The 15,773-nt window shown below is 39.5% G+C and overlaps 1 protein-coding gene across 1 annotated transcript in view; it reads right to left on the bottom strand.

Annotated features, from left to right (window-relative positions):
- Positions 1 to 957: 957 nt before the first annotated feature.
- The window catches only part of LOC149321509 (synapsin-2-like), a 238,285-nt gene continuing 223,469 nt past the window's right edge, over positions 958 to 15,773 (bottom strand). Inside the window, exons 11-13 of the mRNA XM_089523425.1 lie at positions 13,412 to 13,472; positions 8,118 to 8,361; positions 958 to 1,886 (exon numbers count right to left, since the gene is read on the bottom strand). Coding sequence (XP_089379551.1) covers positions 1,751 to 1,886; positions 8,118 to 8,361; positions 13,412 to 13,472 — 441 coding nt within the window. The 3' untranslated portion in view covers positions 958 to 1,750. The remainder of the gene's footprint in view (positions 1,887 to 8,117; positions 8,362 to 13,411; positions 13,473 to 15,773) is intronic.

Raw genomic sequence — 15,773 nt, forward strand, 5'->3', positions numbered from 1 at the left:
ACTAGGGCTCATAGGATCTCTCCCTTTTTATGGGAAGAGGGTCTAATATTCAATGGGTGTCAGAAAGAGCCACCATTGGGATTGCTCCAATGGTGGTAAAGAAAAATAGGGAGTATTCCATGGACGTGTTCTGGAGTGCCTTGTGGGAAATTTTGGGTACAGTCCATGGAAGTGTGGGGGGCATTTTGTAATTTCTATTGGGCTCAGAAGCTTCAAGTCCCTGCTGTGTGAGGTTTCTATGTAGAGTAACTGTGCCTCTGCTGATCTCTGGGAGAACTTTTATCCATGATCTAGCCATACATCACCATGGTAATTTTCAAAAATACAAACTGATTTCCTCCAATGTCATCCTTGGACATAAGCATCTGTGAGCTAGATGAAGATGTAAGGTTTCCCCATCCACCCACAACTGTGGTAGTGGTTTCTAGCATCCTTGTAACCAAAAGATATGTATCTTCAGTTTCATGTAGCCATTTATATGATGATAATCAGTACTCTAGATGATCAGTGTTGTATTTGGTGTGGTAGGACAAATGTCATAGAAGCTGGTTGCTTCACAGAAGGACATTGGTGTTAGTGCTCTCAAACTAAAAAGATCATTCTGCCCTGCACATATGGCAAGCATTAAGACCAGGCAAGTGAAAATGGTGGCTTCCTCTGGTTATCAGCAGAATATGTGAGTGTGATGCTTCAGAATATCATTTGGAATAGAAGGCACCTTGTGAATCCATTGCTGGGTAAAATAGAGTGTCCAGTCTGTAGAGGCAGATGCTTGTTTCTATAGACAGCATTTACTAATGTAAACTTTGTTTCTGTCAAGGCTTGTGTGGCCGTGAGGAAGTCTTTCAGGTTGATTGATAACCATGGATAATATGAAAGTAGAGAAAATAGGAAAAAGAATGCTTTGCATGTCACTCAAGCTGTTTGTTAGAGAAATCAATACAAGAGCTCAAACAATTCCTGCAGAATTGGGCTTACTGCCCGGTATACAGCTTTGCATTTATTTGGAGGTTACATGGAACTATGGGTAACAGGAGATCATGCATGGCACTTGACAAATCAAAGGTCACTGTTAACAAGTTGCAAACAATTGTACAACAAATGCGAAGATGCAATAATATAGACACACATAGCTCTAGAACATGAGTTCATCTGGGGACTGCTTGTAACAAGATCTCCCAGTGCTAGGTTCAAGGAATGGTAAGTTTATTAAGGGAAGAAAACTGCTTAGTTTCTTACAAGCTGAGAGAGAGCTTCATAGGAAACAGCAGTGTGAAGTTGGAACTGAAATGTGTGTGTGTGTGGAGGGGAGAGAGGCAAGAAAGCAAGTTTAATGTCTGTACCCCTGCAGAACAAAATACTGTCAATAAATAAACAAACATGCAGTGGGTTCAGCAGTGGAACAAACTGGAATATGGTCAAAATTCACAACAAAAGTGTGCGGTCTAATGATTTCACAAAGGGGAGTCCAAAGCAATGTCCTAGTGCATTTAATGGTAAGGCCACAATATCACAGTTGACGAGGACTTTAAGCATTCTTCCTTATAGCTTTTCCTCTTGGCTTTTTTAATTAAATACCTGAAATGTACCTCAGTATAGTCCCTTTTTTACAAAAAGAGCTCAACATATTGCTTAATACAACAGTTGGAAAAGCAAACAAGGATCATTCACAAAGAGATTGTTTGCAAAATGATGTTCACAGTAGACTTTCAAAACATGTTACAGATGCACAAAACCAAACTCGGCATGGCTAATCAGAGAAGAGGCTGGCAAAGGATTTCCTCAGGTTCCGGATGGTTTCAGCTTTTGCTTCGTCTTCATTCACGGATGATCGAAAGAAGGACGACTCCGTGAAGTTGAAGGCATTGGTCAGAGACTGGGATTTGCTGGAAGACAAATACAAAACCCACATAACAGTTAGCATATTTGAAACTTCCATACAGATGCCATTAATTATTGGTGAAGCCATCTTTCAGAATTCCATTTATAATTTGATGTAAATGGGAGCAGGAGCCACTTAAGCACCGCCAGATCTTGGACTCTTGAGGACCATGGGCTGGAGCAGATCCCAGCTGGACTCAGATCTAACCACAGTGATTTCCTCTATTTAGTAGAGTATGAAATGTGCTAGATTACTTCATCCACCATGTCAGATATTACATAGAAGAATTCCACAGAAATCTAAATGACTGGCACTGTACATTAGAAGACACTGAATTCTGGACCAAGGAACATAAGGAGTATAATTTAGGTCATAATGAAGTGAATAGGATTTGGGCCCTAATCACTTCATTTCAGTGATATTTAGTAAATAGGAGTGCAAACCTACAGTTTAACTAAATTTAATTTACGTTGATTTCAGTGGCATGTGCAATGCAATCCTAAGCATATTTAGATGCTTCACTTTCCTTTGTGGGATTCACTTTCTAATAAACCTGTTTTGGATTATAGCATTATGCATATGTATTTATGATATTGTAAACTGGATTTACAATACTGTAATCTTTTGAACCCATGTATATGGCCATTGCATCTGGGGAACAACTGAGGGTGTCTCCTTCAATCTAGCTTAGAAGCCTGGCAGCACTGCCAGTATAGGGATTTCCAAGGCACTGGGGAGCAGGGTGGTGACTGAAGATGCACCCACCCTTCTCCTGGCAGTGATGTGCTTTTTGACAAGTAGTTGTGATAAGACTCCACAGGGGTTCCTCCTGCTGCTGCCACCACCACAGAGAGCCTTGCTACAAAGAGAGGCATAGACTCACCTCTCTGCTCCCTAGCACCTTGGATATCCCTATGTTGTTGTTGGTGGTACTGCATGGCTTCTAAGGTAGGTTTTTGTGGTTGCATATGCATCCAAAGAAAAAGGGCAGGCAAAGTTCCCAAGGAAATGTGAATGTAGCAAATATCAACATTGTAGGCATGAACGCTTATCAATGTCAGTCTTTGCAATGCTAGAAATATAGGGACTGAAGGAAAATTTCACTGGGGGGTGGGGAGGACACAGAATTTTTAATTGGGAGGCAATGCCCTCATTCTCCTTTGCCCCTCATAGCTCCTGTACATCCCTGCCTTGCCACCATCCTGAAGGTTTCCCAGCAGATATCAAGGGTGGGCAGGGTCTGTGCAGGACTATCATTTCTTTCTGGGTCTGTCAGTGCAACTTACCCAAGGAATCCTGTTAAGAGTAAGATGAATGAGATCCAGCACAATTTAGTAATGTAAAACAGTTAATTACAGATCATTTAAGGGAAGGAGACAGCATCAGCTGAGATACAGAGCCCCATTTTCCAATCTCCCTAGCTTGACTGCTGAAAACCTGCTTGAATAAAAAGGGGTTTGCCTACAGGTGAGAAGACAACAGGGTGTGGTGCTGTCCAACTTCCTTGATTCTGAGTCTGGGAGAGATCAGGATTGAAAGATGCCCCAGCAAGTGGGGAAGCTGTGGGGCAGGAAGTCCAGAGCCAGAGTTCAAGAAGATGAAAGGATGGCTTGGAGGTGGCAGTGGATTGGAAAGAGGAACCTGCAATCCTTGAAGCATTTGTTCCAAAACAGTATTTCTCAACCGAACATGGCTGAATTGTTCCACCTTCTTTGTCCTATAAAATCCAACCCTAATAGAAGGAAAAGCCTGTGAGGCTGCTGCTGCACAATGGGGCTTGGGCTTCCTATCCTGAACCTCAGCATGAGGCAACAGTTCGTAGCTTGCCAGCTTTCAACATAGATCTTTTGTTGGAAATGCAAGCAAGCAATGTTGCGTGTGTGCTCAGTCTTTCATTTCTATTGTACCTGGATTTAATATTCACTGAAAGAAAGGAGGGGGTGGAAAGGCAAAGCAGGACCTCACTTGATTAGGAACTCAAAAAATAAATGGTCTAATTAAATATTTATTCACAGGGCAATAACCTGCACACACATGTTAAGCAAGACCATGTGGGTGAGAATGCAAGGCAGAGCCTTGCCAAATGAACTCGGTACAGTTAATCCCAATGGCAATTTGGCTTGGAGGTTTTTAAAATGTTTTTTGGAAATTGAAATATGAATTGGAACAAGTCTGTGATGCAACTTGTTAGCCCTTCAGGCAGGCTCAATGGCACACATTTTTTCAGGTCTTAAGCAATGACCTCAAAGTGTGCCATGTCGGAAAATAAGTGGCTTGGGTGGGACATTCTGATCCCAGCTGGGATGGCAAACCATGATGTTATGTTGGTGTTTCCAGGGAAATGCCAGCACCAACTCTGGCACTAATCCTGTCCCAGATGTTTAGGACTAGGAAGAAAATAGAAACTTTTTAAAAAAATTGCATTTGACTAAGAGGAGTTTCAATTGCACCTGACAACAATGGTATAATGAACAGGTAAAACTAAAGACGTTTTATTGTCTCCGTTAGGAAGTTTTAAGGCCAGTTTTCCACAATAGCTTCTTCCTAATTCTTCTGATGCTAGTAAAGTCCTTGGCCTGAATCCTATTGATTAGTCTCCAAGTAGAGTAGACCCACTGAATCAGCTCTTGAATGATGGCTCAGTACATAGCTAAATCCCACTGATTCAGGGGTTCTACACTAGTTGGAACCAACAACCTTCTTTTGTATGTATTTTATTGTGACAGCTTGAAGCTAAGCTAACCATAAAAGAATAAGGGATTTGTTCAATTAATTAATATCTTGCTTTTTCCCCATATGAGACCCAAAGTGGCTCACACATATATAAAAAATACAGCTAAAAACAATCTGGAATACATTTTTTTTTAAAAAAAGATTAAATACAATCCTCTTAAACAAAGCATTAATTTAAATCAATTAAGAACACATTTAGGAAATAATATTAATTTGGATGAGTCAAGACCCAGATGTTTCTTCCACAGTGGCACTCCCCTTCACTGCTTTCATGCTAGATGTTTATCATGAATAGCTGTGCTTTGTTCACTCATCTTTATGGTGTATCTACATGGTGATGGCATCAAACAGCTGCCATCCCATGTTTTCCCTATGCTCTTCTTACTTCAGTTCACAAAAAAGTGACAATGTGTGTGTGTGTGTGTGTGTGTGTGTGTGTATGGGGGGTGCACTATGTGTGTGTACTCTGCGTGACCTTAACACCAGCCTTCCCTCTTTTCAGCATGCATTTGATCCATGCAGTGAGGTATACAGCAGGTGAACATGCATCTATACCTCTGCACAACTTTACTATTACCTTTATAGTCAGCAGCATTTTACATGGATCTTAATAACAAACTTTTCAGTCTGCATCCTTGGACATTAAGTTTTTGTGCCATAGCCCCTACATTTACCAAGTATTTAAACTGAAATTGATTAAAGTCATGCACATACCTATTCTAGTATTTCTGGTCACATTTTTTCACTGGTCTCCACACTTTATTTTTTTAATATATTTTCTTCTCTTTTTTTCCAGTATTGAAATAACTATGCATACAATAGCACTGAAATTTTAAAAAGCACTCTCGTATGCATTTGAAGTATGCTTAATAACAATTAAAATGCTTAGAAATTGACTTGTTCAAGTAACTATCCTCTTCTTCATTCATACAGCTATGTCACTCCCACAAGTTTGGATGAAACATATATGGATTTATTACACTTGCAAAAGCCTCATACACATAAAGTGTAGAAAGCCAATTGCAATTTGTAGTAAAAGAGCAATGTCTGGACAATGCTAGGAGCCAATACTAGGTCCTAGAAGATGGGATGTGAGCCACCTCTAGAGAACAGGAAATATTAATCTCAGTATCCAAGCTATTGTGTGACTGTCACAAATAGGGAAATACTGAAGGTGGTCCACAAACACAACCTCCTGCAATTTTAAAGTAACGATGGATGGGAGATCTGGTGCACGGAGCTAACACTTTCTTCCTATGCTATTCTCCTGTTTGGGATTTCTCCCACCACACCCACAGTAAGCTGTACGGGATGAAACACAGGCAATATTTGATTTAAAATCATTACTTAAATACTTGTTTCTAATTTAAATGCATACCTGAAAGCCTTTTGATTGAGGTCATTTAGGATTGCTAAGTCCTAAATATCTGGAAGACCAAAGTTTGGGAATCATTGCAGTAGAGGATGATGCATGAAGGTGAAGGTGTTATACTGTGGCTGGAATATATGTAATTGAAATATCTTCACTAGAGACATGGAAGCCATGACTGGAATCCTGTTAGTGACATATGCCTGTATACTCTTGGGCTATGCCAGTGTATGGGAATTTTAGGATGTTGAGGGAGCTATTCAGTACCTCCTCACACAATGGTCTCCTTTGTAGAAATCAGCTTCCTAGCATTGGAACATACGCACACAGCCATGGGAGCTGGAGGAAAACCTAGATAGGGTCAAGCTGCAGCTCCATAGTTAGAAGGAGAGAACAAACTTTTCCATTCCACATTTCCAGTGACAACACAACTGCAGCTGACACTGTCTGGGCATCCCACTCTTCCCCCAGCCACTATAAGGCATGGGGCAGCTGGAGGGGTGGAAGAGAAACAGAAGTGGTGAATTTGGGACAGAAGAGGGCCCCAGCAGAACTGCACAGATGGAGTGTTATGTTCTCTCTGCACAGTGCAGGATCCCAGCTTATGAATCCTCCTTGGCTTCAGTTACACTGCTACATCTGTGGACATGTAGACAGTAATCTACAGTTGGATAATGGACATATTTTTCTAAGGGGCGGTATGGACGAGAACACAACTGCAGAGGCCGTCCCTTTCTTCTCCGGATTGTTGCCATAACAACCGTGCGGCTGTGGCAATGATCTGACTCAAAAAGGAGCTCCAAAGTGGTCGACCTTACATCATGAGGCTGTGCCCTGTGTGGACGGGGCCACAACCTAATGACGTAACGGTGCTGTTATTAAGGCTCGGTGAATGTGGACGCTGAGCCACACCGAGCCCTTATATTGCTGCCGCCCCGCCACTTCGTGCTGGTATGTGCCGGCCCTAAGAATCCAAGATGAGCAAGTCTGAAACAGTAACATAATCACTCCAGAAAGCTCTGAAGCTAGAGGTTTCCTTGCTCTGGAATAATGCACAGTGATTTTCTTGTCTCAACAATGGTCACAGGTTAGTGTTTTCTGATCTTGGAAGTAATGGATTGTAAGTAATGGTATTGTCTGTAATGTTATACTTTTGGGACTAATTTTGCTTTTTTTTCTAGAAAGCAGTATCATGAATGACAATGCCAAGTTCTTTGACTAATCAGCAACATTTAGTTGCTTCTCCTAAAATTTGCTTTTGGAAGCAAATGTGGTGGGCTTTGGGGCCTTATTCTGCATATTTGAAGCATATTTTTTAAAAAGCAAACTACCAAAAAACCCTGTTTAAACAAACTGAAAATTAATTACTCTAAAATACCAAGGAAGGAGCATTATCAATGAATCACAGTATGGGTGTAGTGGGCCAGCAAGTAGCAAATTATTTTTTTAAAAGAAATACCAAGCTGAAAGCACATCTTTGCTTTCTGAGTTATCACCCATCCACAGCCACACTTAAAATTTAAGAATTCCACAAAAGCAAAGTCAAGGGCTAAATCTAACGTAAATCAAGTACTATACCTAACTTATTCCAAGTGCAAAATATTAGCTCCTTTAGTGATCAGTTGGTGTCCATTGCCTACAGCCCCATGTGTAGCATGCATTACCTATGCAATGACTGTAGATATACCTACATTATAGCAAGAAAGATATCTCATGGGCTTTTAGATCGGCCGTTTAAACTGGAAATTTGATGTTGTCATCCGTGGCTAGGAGGTTAAAAGTTTAAGTAGATAAGAGTTCCTTTTTCCACCTCAGCAGCTGCTTACAGACAGCACAACTGCCTCTGAGTCAATGCCTTTGAGTGGTGGAAAGAAACAGAGAATGACAATTTTTTCAAAATTTGGCTTCCTAGGAGAAGAAATCTGCATGTACTGCATTAAATATTGCGTTTACAGCAGATTACAGCATTCACCGGAAATTCTCCTGTTGTTGGTCAAACTGTTAAAATGCAGTTACAAAAGGTAAAAGTGTGTGTTGTTTTTTCCACAAAGAGTGGTATCTTACAGCTTGCATTCAAACCTCTCTGGTAGAGCAATGAAATACAAAAATGGAGAAAATAAAACACAGTCTTACTTCAGTTGGGGATGTGACTGGGGCTTCTGAGGTGGAGCTGTTGAGGGCTCAGTCTCTTTGTCTGTTGGTGGCCCAGCAGTTGAAGGACCTGGGACCTGGGTGCGTGGTGGCCGAATTGCAGGGCCCGGTGGACGTGGAGGCAGGGAACTTGAGGGCTTTGCAGACTGCCCCGGAGGGAACGCACGCTGTGGTTGCAATGGCTCCTGGTTTTGTGACTGCATTCCTTGGGGTTGCACTGGGCCCCCTAGGTTCAGCACAAGAAAAACTTCATAATGTATCAATAATTTTGTACTGCCTCTTATATCTAACACTAAATGTATATATATATCTGGAACTAGGATGCCTAGCCAACTTTTTGTTATCGTTATAATCAGCCATAATTCTGCATAACTGGAAAGCCTGCAAATGTCTACATCACTGCTAAGAAAAAAAATACTGTTAGCAATCACATCTTCTTGCTCTCTGGGATCAACAGATTAATAACTAGCTAAACCGAGACATGTTAGTTACAGCATTTTCCATGTCATTTCCAAACTTCCCCAATAAGCAAGAAAATTTTCGCAAGTTGTTCCGTTGCAAAGTGAACGTCATGGAAGTTATGACTGGTTGTTTATGGCCTTACAAATATATACAAGACTCCTGTTCATGGTACTTACAGACTGTCAAAAAAAGAAGAAACCGGTCTCCTAAAATGAGAACAAAAGTGGGCACACATCTCCACACAATTTCTATTTATATGATTGAAACACCGAAATAAGTACTATAATGTAAATAGAAATATAGCCTAGTGGAGAAAACTGATGTATGTGCCTGCCTGCTGTCCAGATGGTGCTACCTATTGATGTGCTTTTTATCTTTTGACTGGACAACCCATACAAATAGATAGAGGACAACCTCAAATAGAGAACTGTCCTCTCTAATGTAGAACACATGACCACTGTACACTGTTGCACATCACAATATCAGCCTAAGATAGTTATCTTGCCATTTGTCAAGCTTTTTGGAACTAATATGGACTACAGCTATTTCAGTCCCAGTGGAGAATAAGGCCAGCTGCAAACTAATTGAATTTGAACGGATTTATAGCTTGATCATAAGACTTATTATGCCAACAAATGACTGCTTAGGATATGTTGTGTCAACGATTGAACCACAACATAGTGTTATACCAGCATTGCCATTATGAAACTCCTTGACCAGAACCCAAAATATGATGAGCCTAAGGACATGTTAAGATTCCCTCACCCAGAACAGCATGCCTACCCCATGGTAAAGGCAATTTGTCATATGAGATTTTAGAAATCCAGATTTCCACTGAGATAGTGGAAACCACTCATGGGAACCTTATCAGATATTTGGTTTTCAGTCCTTGCTTGCGAAGGTTTCCTTGTTCACCCTGGATGATGACTGTAGTGCAAACTGTGCATACAACAAGGTCCTTTCAGAGAACGGACATTTCCAGCAAAATGATGAGAAAGCCAATTCATAGAGAAATTTCATGAATGCATCAAAATGCACATGAAGCTGTATACTGGGAAATGGAAACAAACAATGTTTTGCTCATTGTACTTGTCATGGTGTAAGTTACTTTCCCACAAAGAAAACTATGCTTTGCTCCTCAGGATGCACTCAGATTGAAAGGAAGCACCTCTATTCTAGCAATAACAAGACAGGCTTGTAAGGTACATAGTAAACTGTGGAATCACCTCAGCTGATTATTACTCTATCAGAAGAGTGCTGCATGATCAGCCAGTCTGACACTTTTAAACTGAAAAATAACTTGAGAAAGCACTCCTTCAGTACAATGCTCTGCTTTATCTAACACCAGATGTCTGCATGTAGTTTCGCCTAGACGTCTGGAAAGAATTCACAGATGTTGCAAAAGATTTTCCTGTCTCACATCATAATAGCATGTCTACATGAAGACCAAACACTTGTTGGACCTTTTACTTGGTTTAGAAAGGCAATCATTCAGGATTATACAATTGAGCCTGGGGCAATCTTGCTATTCTACTTTCAGCAATGTGAGGATTTAAAAATACCTGGCAAAATAATAGCAATCTTAAAAGGAAACTGCTATGCAAGATCTCTCATTTTCGCTTTCAAAGCTACATGCAAATTGATCCAATAATTTCAGAAAAAAATTCTGCAGTAGTAAAATATACATTCTTTCAGGGTAGCAGAAGAGGCTTCTAGCTAATTTTTAACATGCTGCAACTTATCATGACTTGATATAGTTCTAGGAACATACACTTTGAGAATAAAGGAGACACATGGAAGAGGAGGAGCAAAAACCATATCACCTATCCTGCCTCAAATATAAATATGGTTGATATAGCTTATGAATACAGCCTATACTTGCTTAAGCTGTATATATGATTAGAATGCTGCAAATTTGTATGGGTGCATGTTTCTTTACAAGCATTAATAAATATATGTTGGTCACACGTGACCCCATCTCCTCATGCTCTTCATGTAGCTACCCTACTGTATGACTAGGGCTGACAGAGCAAACAACATTATGCCTACTAGTTGTTTTGGATTGTAGCTTGCATCATCCCCAATCATCGGCTATTCTGGTTGTAGTTTATGGGAGTAGTAGTCCAAATCACCTAGAGGGCGCCAGTTTGCTTACCTCTGGACCAGAAGGCTTCAGTAAACTGAGACTTTTGACTTTGGGCTGCTTTGTTTTAGGATGGAGAACTGGGCTTCCTTGATAAATATGCTTTAGTTACTTGGAGTTGGTTTTTTAAAAAAGATTTTTCCACATTTGGATATGAGGGCTTGTATGCCAGAAACTGTACACTGAAGACAGATGTAATTTTTCTTTATTGCACATTAAGCTGTACAAGATATTTCACAAAATATATACTGCAGTCACACTTCAGCATTTGCTCACTTTCTTGCAGCCGGTTTGGTACAAAAAGGCAACAATAATAATAATAATAATAGTCATTGGAAAAGCTTTTACAAAAAAGAAAAACAAACCAAACACACACCAACTCCCTGGACATTACTCCTATATTGAAAAATATCAGTTCCCTATTTCCCACAATATTGCACCTAAGCATGCTTGCATGCAGAGAGACACTTTGGTTTGCTTCTGATCTGTGGTAGGTAGTACTGGTGTGTGCCCTTCTAAGACCCCTTGTGTTAAAGACACTGAAGTCTTGCTGGGAGACAGATCATTTCTGCATGGTCTGCACAAGTGCGCGCACACACTCGTACACACACACATAGAGCCCATAAACAATGCACAAAAGCATCTGTAAATACTCAAGAGTACTACATGCAAGAGAACACTCATGGCTTGATATAAATGGCATTAAGTCAGCAGATTCATTCCTTTACCCCAGGAGGGGATGGTGTTTTGGCTCACTTGGACTGAGATTTGGAGATGTGGAGCAGAGAACCTGATACATGCATTCTACACAACCCAAAGTATCAGTGTGGTCATCAAAAATCACTAACTAGTAACAATGACTAGAAAAGCAGAAATTCTTAACTAAAAGAGATCAGGAATGGGCGTGAAAGAGTGGCATGCCCACCAAACATCAATTGACATCAAAAGCAGCTTGAATTTCTCAGCTTACCAACTGAATAATAATAATAAAAAACACCTCCCCAAATCCCCCACACACAAATAACAAAAAAGAAAAGAAAAGAAAAGGACGATTCAACCACTCAAAAATGGAGCTAAACATTTTGCTAACAGTGTTTGAAAGGAAAATAAAGTCAGATCTTGGCATGGATTCACACAGAAACAGGCTTGTTTGTAGTAATCTAGGGACTACTATTTACTCAGAATTAAAATCTAATTGATGAAATAGAGATCTTTTCTTTGTGTACAGCTACTTCTACAGTATGCTTGAGATTTGCACCTCAGTGTTTACAGGCTGGATTTTCTGTAACAGTTTAACTGCCTGCCTGGATATTGCTTGTAAGATTATTCACATAGCCAATGGTTATGTGACAGTCATAAGCAATTATGGCTATAAGAAAGTCTAACAAAAGTAAAACCTCTTAGATCACCTTGCTCTATTATTCATATTAACACACACTTGAGTCTACGTATGACAGTCTAAGCCTAAACTCTTTTGTGGGCCATCTATGGATATACTAAAATTTCTTCATGCTGTCTCTTATGCTCAAAATGACCATAGCTGCATTGTCTGTATCTTAATTGCTTGGCCATACTTTTATCTAATAAAGAAAAATATAGGCACATACTGTGTCCATGAACTACACTGAAAATCAAAACTGGAGCCTATAAATAAATAAATAAATAATTAAATAAATAAATATTTAAAAAAATTCCAGAGTGGCATGCCCAATATTTCGAAAAGAAGACTTTGAATGTCCTTAGTGACTTTCTCACTCAAGAGCTGTAGTTTATCTGCATTATTTAGATACAGAATTTCTGGTAAACATGTGCTTTAATTTTGTGTAAGACCAGATGGCTATTTCATAAACACCAAAGAAGCTCTCTCACTGAAATTAAATACATTCAGTAGCTTCATGCTGAACCACTATTGCACCCATATGGCCCATTTTATAGTACTGAGGCTCAGACTTTAATGTAGATTTTTAAAATAGGAAAAAAGTCTGCATTGAAAATATAGGATATTTAATTATTCCTTGAAATAATTTCTTTCTTATATCATAGGAAGTGATAAAATAAAAATACTAGTCTTTCCCCTTACTTATGAGTATGAACTCAATACTTAATAATCCATACAAAATTATAAAAAGAATGGTTTCTTATTCAACATACTACTCAATGAGATTTTTAAAAAAATATCAGAATCACCTTTCCATGTTAATCATGCACATTTTTTTTTAAAACAAATATAACACATACTCTCACAGTTAAGCAAAAGTATTTAGATCTCAACCTGCATTGGTTACTCTTTTTACCCCACAATATAGAATACTTCAAAAAATACTGTCTAACCATCCATAATATACAGTCAAACTGACTCAGTAGAGGCACAGTTCTTGTACACTGTTGACAACGGCCCTGAATCACAAGTTTTACAGAGAAACGTTAAGTAAGCATTACAACACAAACATGAACAGATAAACAACCAGACAGTATAGTTGACACTGCATAGAAAAAACACAGTCCAGGTCAGCACTGAAACAATGCAAAATCTGCACAAAAATGGGTATTGTATGATCCCCACCCCTTTTTTGGCTTTAACCTCTGCTTTTAGAATCAATAATTTAAGTAGCCTGGACTTGTTTTGGTCCTACTGCAACGCCATTACAGTCGAGAATGTACTGTAAACAACCTTGAGGAGGTGGTCGCTGGGGTGGGACTTTGTTTGCTTCTGATTCCTTGTGTGATCCACTCTGAAAGATAAAACAAAACAAAGCAAAGCAGAAGAGAGTTTTAAGACAAGGTTTCTGTTTATTGTTCACTGCTCTTGAATCAATCCCAACTAATGGTGACCCTGTGGATGAGACATCTCCAAGACTCCCTGTTTTCCAGTGCTCTACTTAGTTCCTGTAAATTTATACCTGTGGCCTCCTTAATAGAGTCTATCCATCTAGCATTCAGCATTCCTTTCTTTCTACATAGCTCCAACCCTCTGGAATAAACTTCCAGATGAAATTCGGGTCTGTTCCACCTTGGATGCCTTTAAGAAGGCCTTGAAGACTCATTTATTTCGGTTGGCATACCCGCCTGACTCTTTGTAGAATGTTACTCCCCGATGGAAGTTCACTTTAGGATTTGACTGATAGATCCTGAGATTGACAATTTTATCTTGTTGTATGTATGTACATTTTAAATTTTATTGAATTGTATGTTTATTTATGATTACTATGTAAACCGCTTTGATCAGATGGAAAAGCGGTATAGAAATAAATAATAATAATAATAATAATAATTACATCCCTCCACCTTTCCTAGTTATTCATAGAATCATAGAATATAGAGTCCAACCCCATTCTGCCATGCAGGAAATCTTAATCAAAGCATCCTTGACAGATGGCCATCCAGCCTCTGTTTAAAGACCTCTAAGGAAAGAGACTTCACTACACTTCAAGGGAGTGTGTTCCTCTGTCGAACAGCCCTTACTGTCAGGAAGTTCCTCCTAATATTAAGGTGGAATCTGTTTTCCTGCAGCTTGCATCCATTACTCTGGGTCCTAGTCTCTGGGGCAGCAGAAATCAAGCTTGCTCCCTCCTCAATATGACATCCTTTCAAATATTTAAACAGGGCTATCATATCACCTCTTAACCTTCTTTTCTCCAGGCTAAACATCCCCAGCTCCCTAAGTTGTTCCTCATAGGGCATGGTTTCCAGACCCTTCACCATTTTAGTCGCCCTCCTTTGGACACGCTCCAGTTTCTCAATGTCCTTTTTGAATTGTGGCACCCAGGACTGGACACAGTATTCCAGGTATTTTCCAATGAGTCAAGCATTTCCACGACATGACCAAAGTACGTCACAACAGACTTGTGACTAGGAAATAGTCCTTCTTGCTCTTAGGGCTCACATCTTAAAACTTAAGAATCTCTTATCAGATGAAACTTTTTGAGTATCAAACATCAAACTAGCCTTAATTCTAAATATGTAGAAAGTAAATCACATTTCCCCTTTAAATAATAGCAGGTGCTGGGCTGTAGGCTTGATATTCATAAGCACTACAGCAGATGAGGAGGAGAGCATTGGCCCTTTCCTTGCCATCTGGGGTCATGACTGAAATTATCTCACCTCACACTGCAACTCTCCAGACAAAAATGAGCTCCCATTGATGAAAACTGTTCCTTTTCCACAAGGCCAATATAGGTACAGGGGAAGTTAATGTTTTTTCAAGATATATCAACATGGGAGGAAAAAAATTAAACTGATGCATACTGGTTGCATTGAACATTTCGTGATCAACCCTGTCTGCTATGAGAAAGAAAAAAAATGGATCTGGTTCTTAATGATGCATTTAGCATCAGGTATGCTTTGGCATGAACAAAGCTTGCATGTAATCCATCAAGATGAATTTAGTTCAGCAGACAGGTAGAAAATAAAAAGAGACTGGATGTCAACAGTGAAGAATAGCTAATTTCCCAGATCACAGGTTGAAATAGTTTTAGGAATACAGCAAGAGAAATAATTGGCTAGGCAGCATCCTCCTTAAGCCCTGTAGAGTTTTATTCTACAAGAGAAAAAGAGAGAGAAAGAGAGAGAGTTTTCAAACACTCTATTCAGGGCATTTGGGGAAAGTTCGGGTGCCATACTCTTCAGAGTACACACTTTATTTAGATCAAACCCCAGAGTACTTTTGAAAAGGGAAATGCAAATTGATATACATGTTTAAAAAATTATTGGCTTCTTTTCTTCCATGGCCTGTACACATGGGCCAAAATAACCCTAGGCCAGGATCTGTCAGTCCAGATAATAATCCAGCAGTTTCAGACCAATCTCAGTCCAAAGGGGCCTTAATGTGGGGCTGTGTCCATTCTTGGAAGTAACAAAATAAAGTCCAAATTAGTTCAGGGCTGGGGGGGAAAAACAGCTTTAAAAAATAAAGACCAAAAAATCCAGGGACCAGATTTTTTTTTAAATTAACCTATAGGACTACACCAATATAGGACTAAATCAGAAAACTAAGTAGCAAAATGCAGTTCAAATATTATGGCCACTAACTTAAA

The sequence above is a fragment of the Sceloporus occidentalis genome, unplaced genomic scaffold (assembly GCF_023333645.1).
Source record: "Sceloporus occidentalis isolate IW3139 unplaced genomic scaffold, rSceOcc1.0.p SCAF_1, whole genome shotgun sequence".
NCBI classification, from domain to species: Eukaryota; Metazoa; Chordata; class Lepidosauria; order Squamata; family Phrynosomatidae; genus Sceloporus; species Sceloporus occidentalis.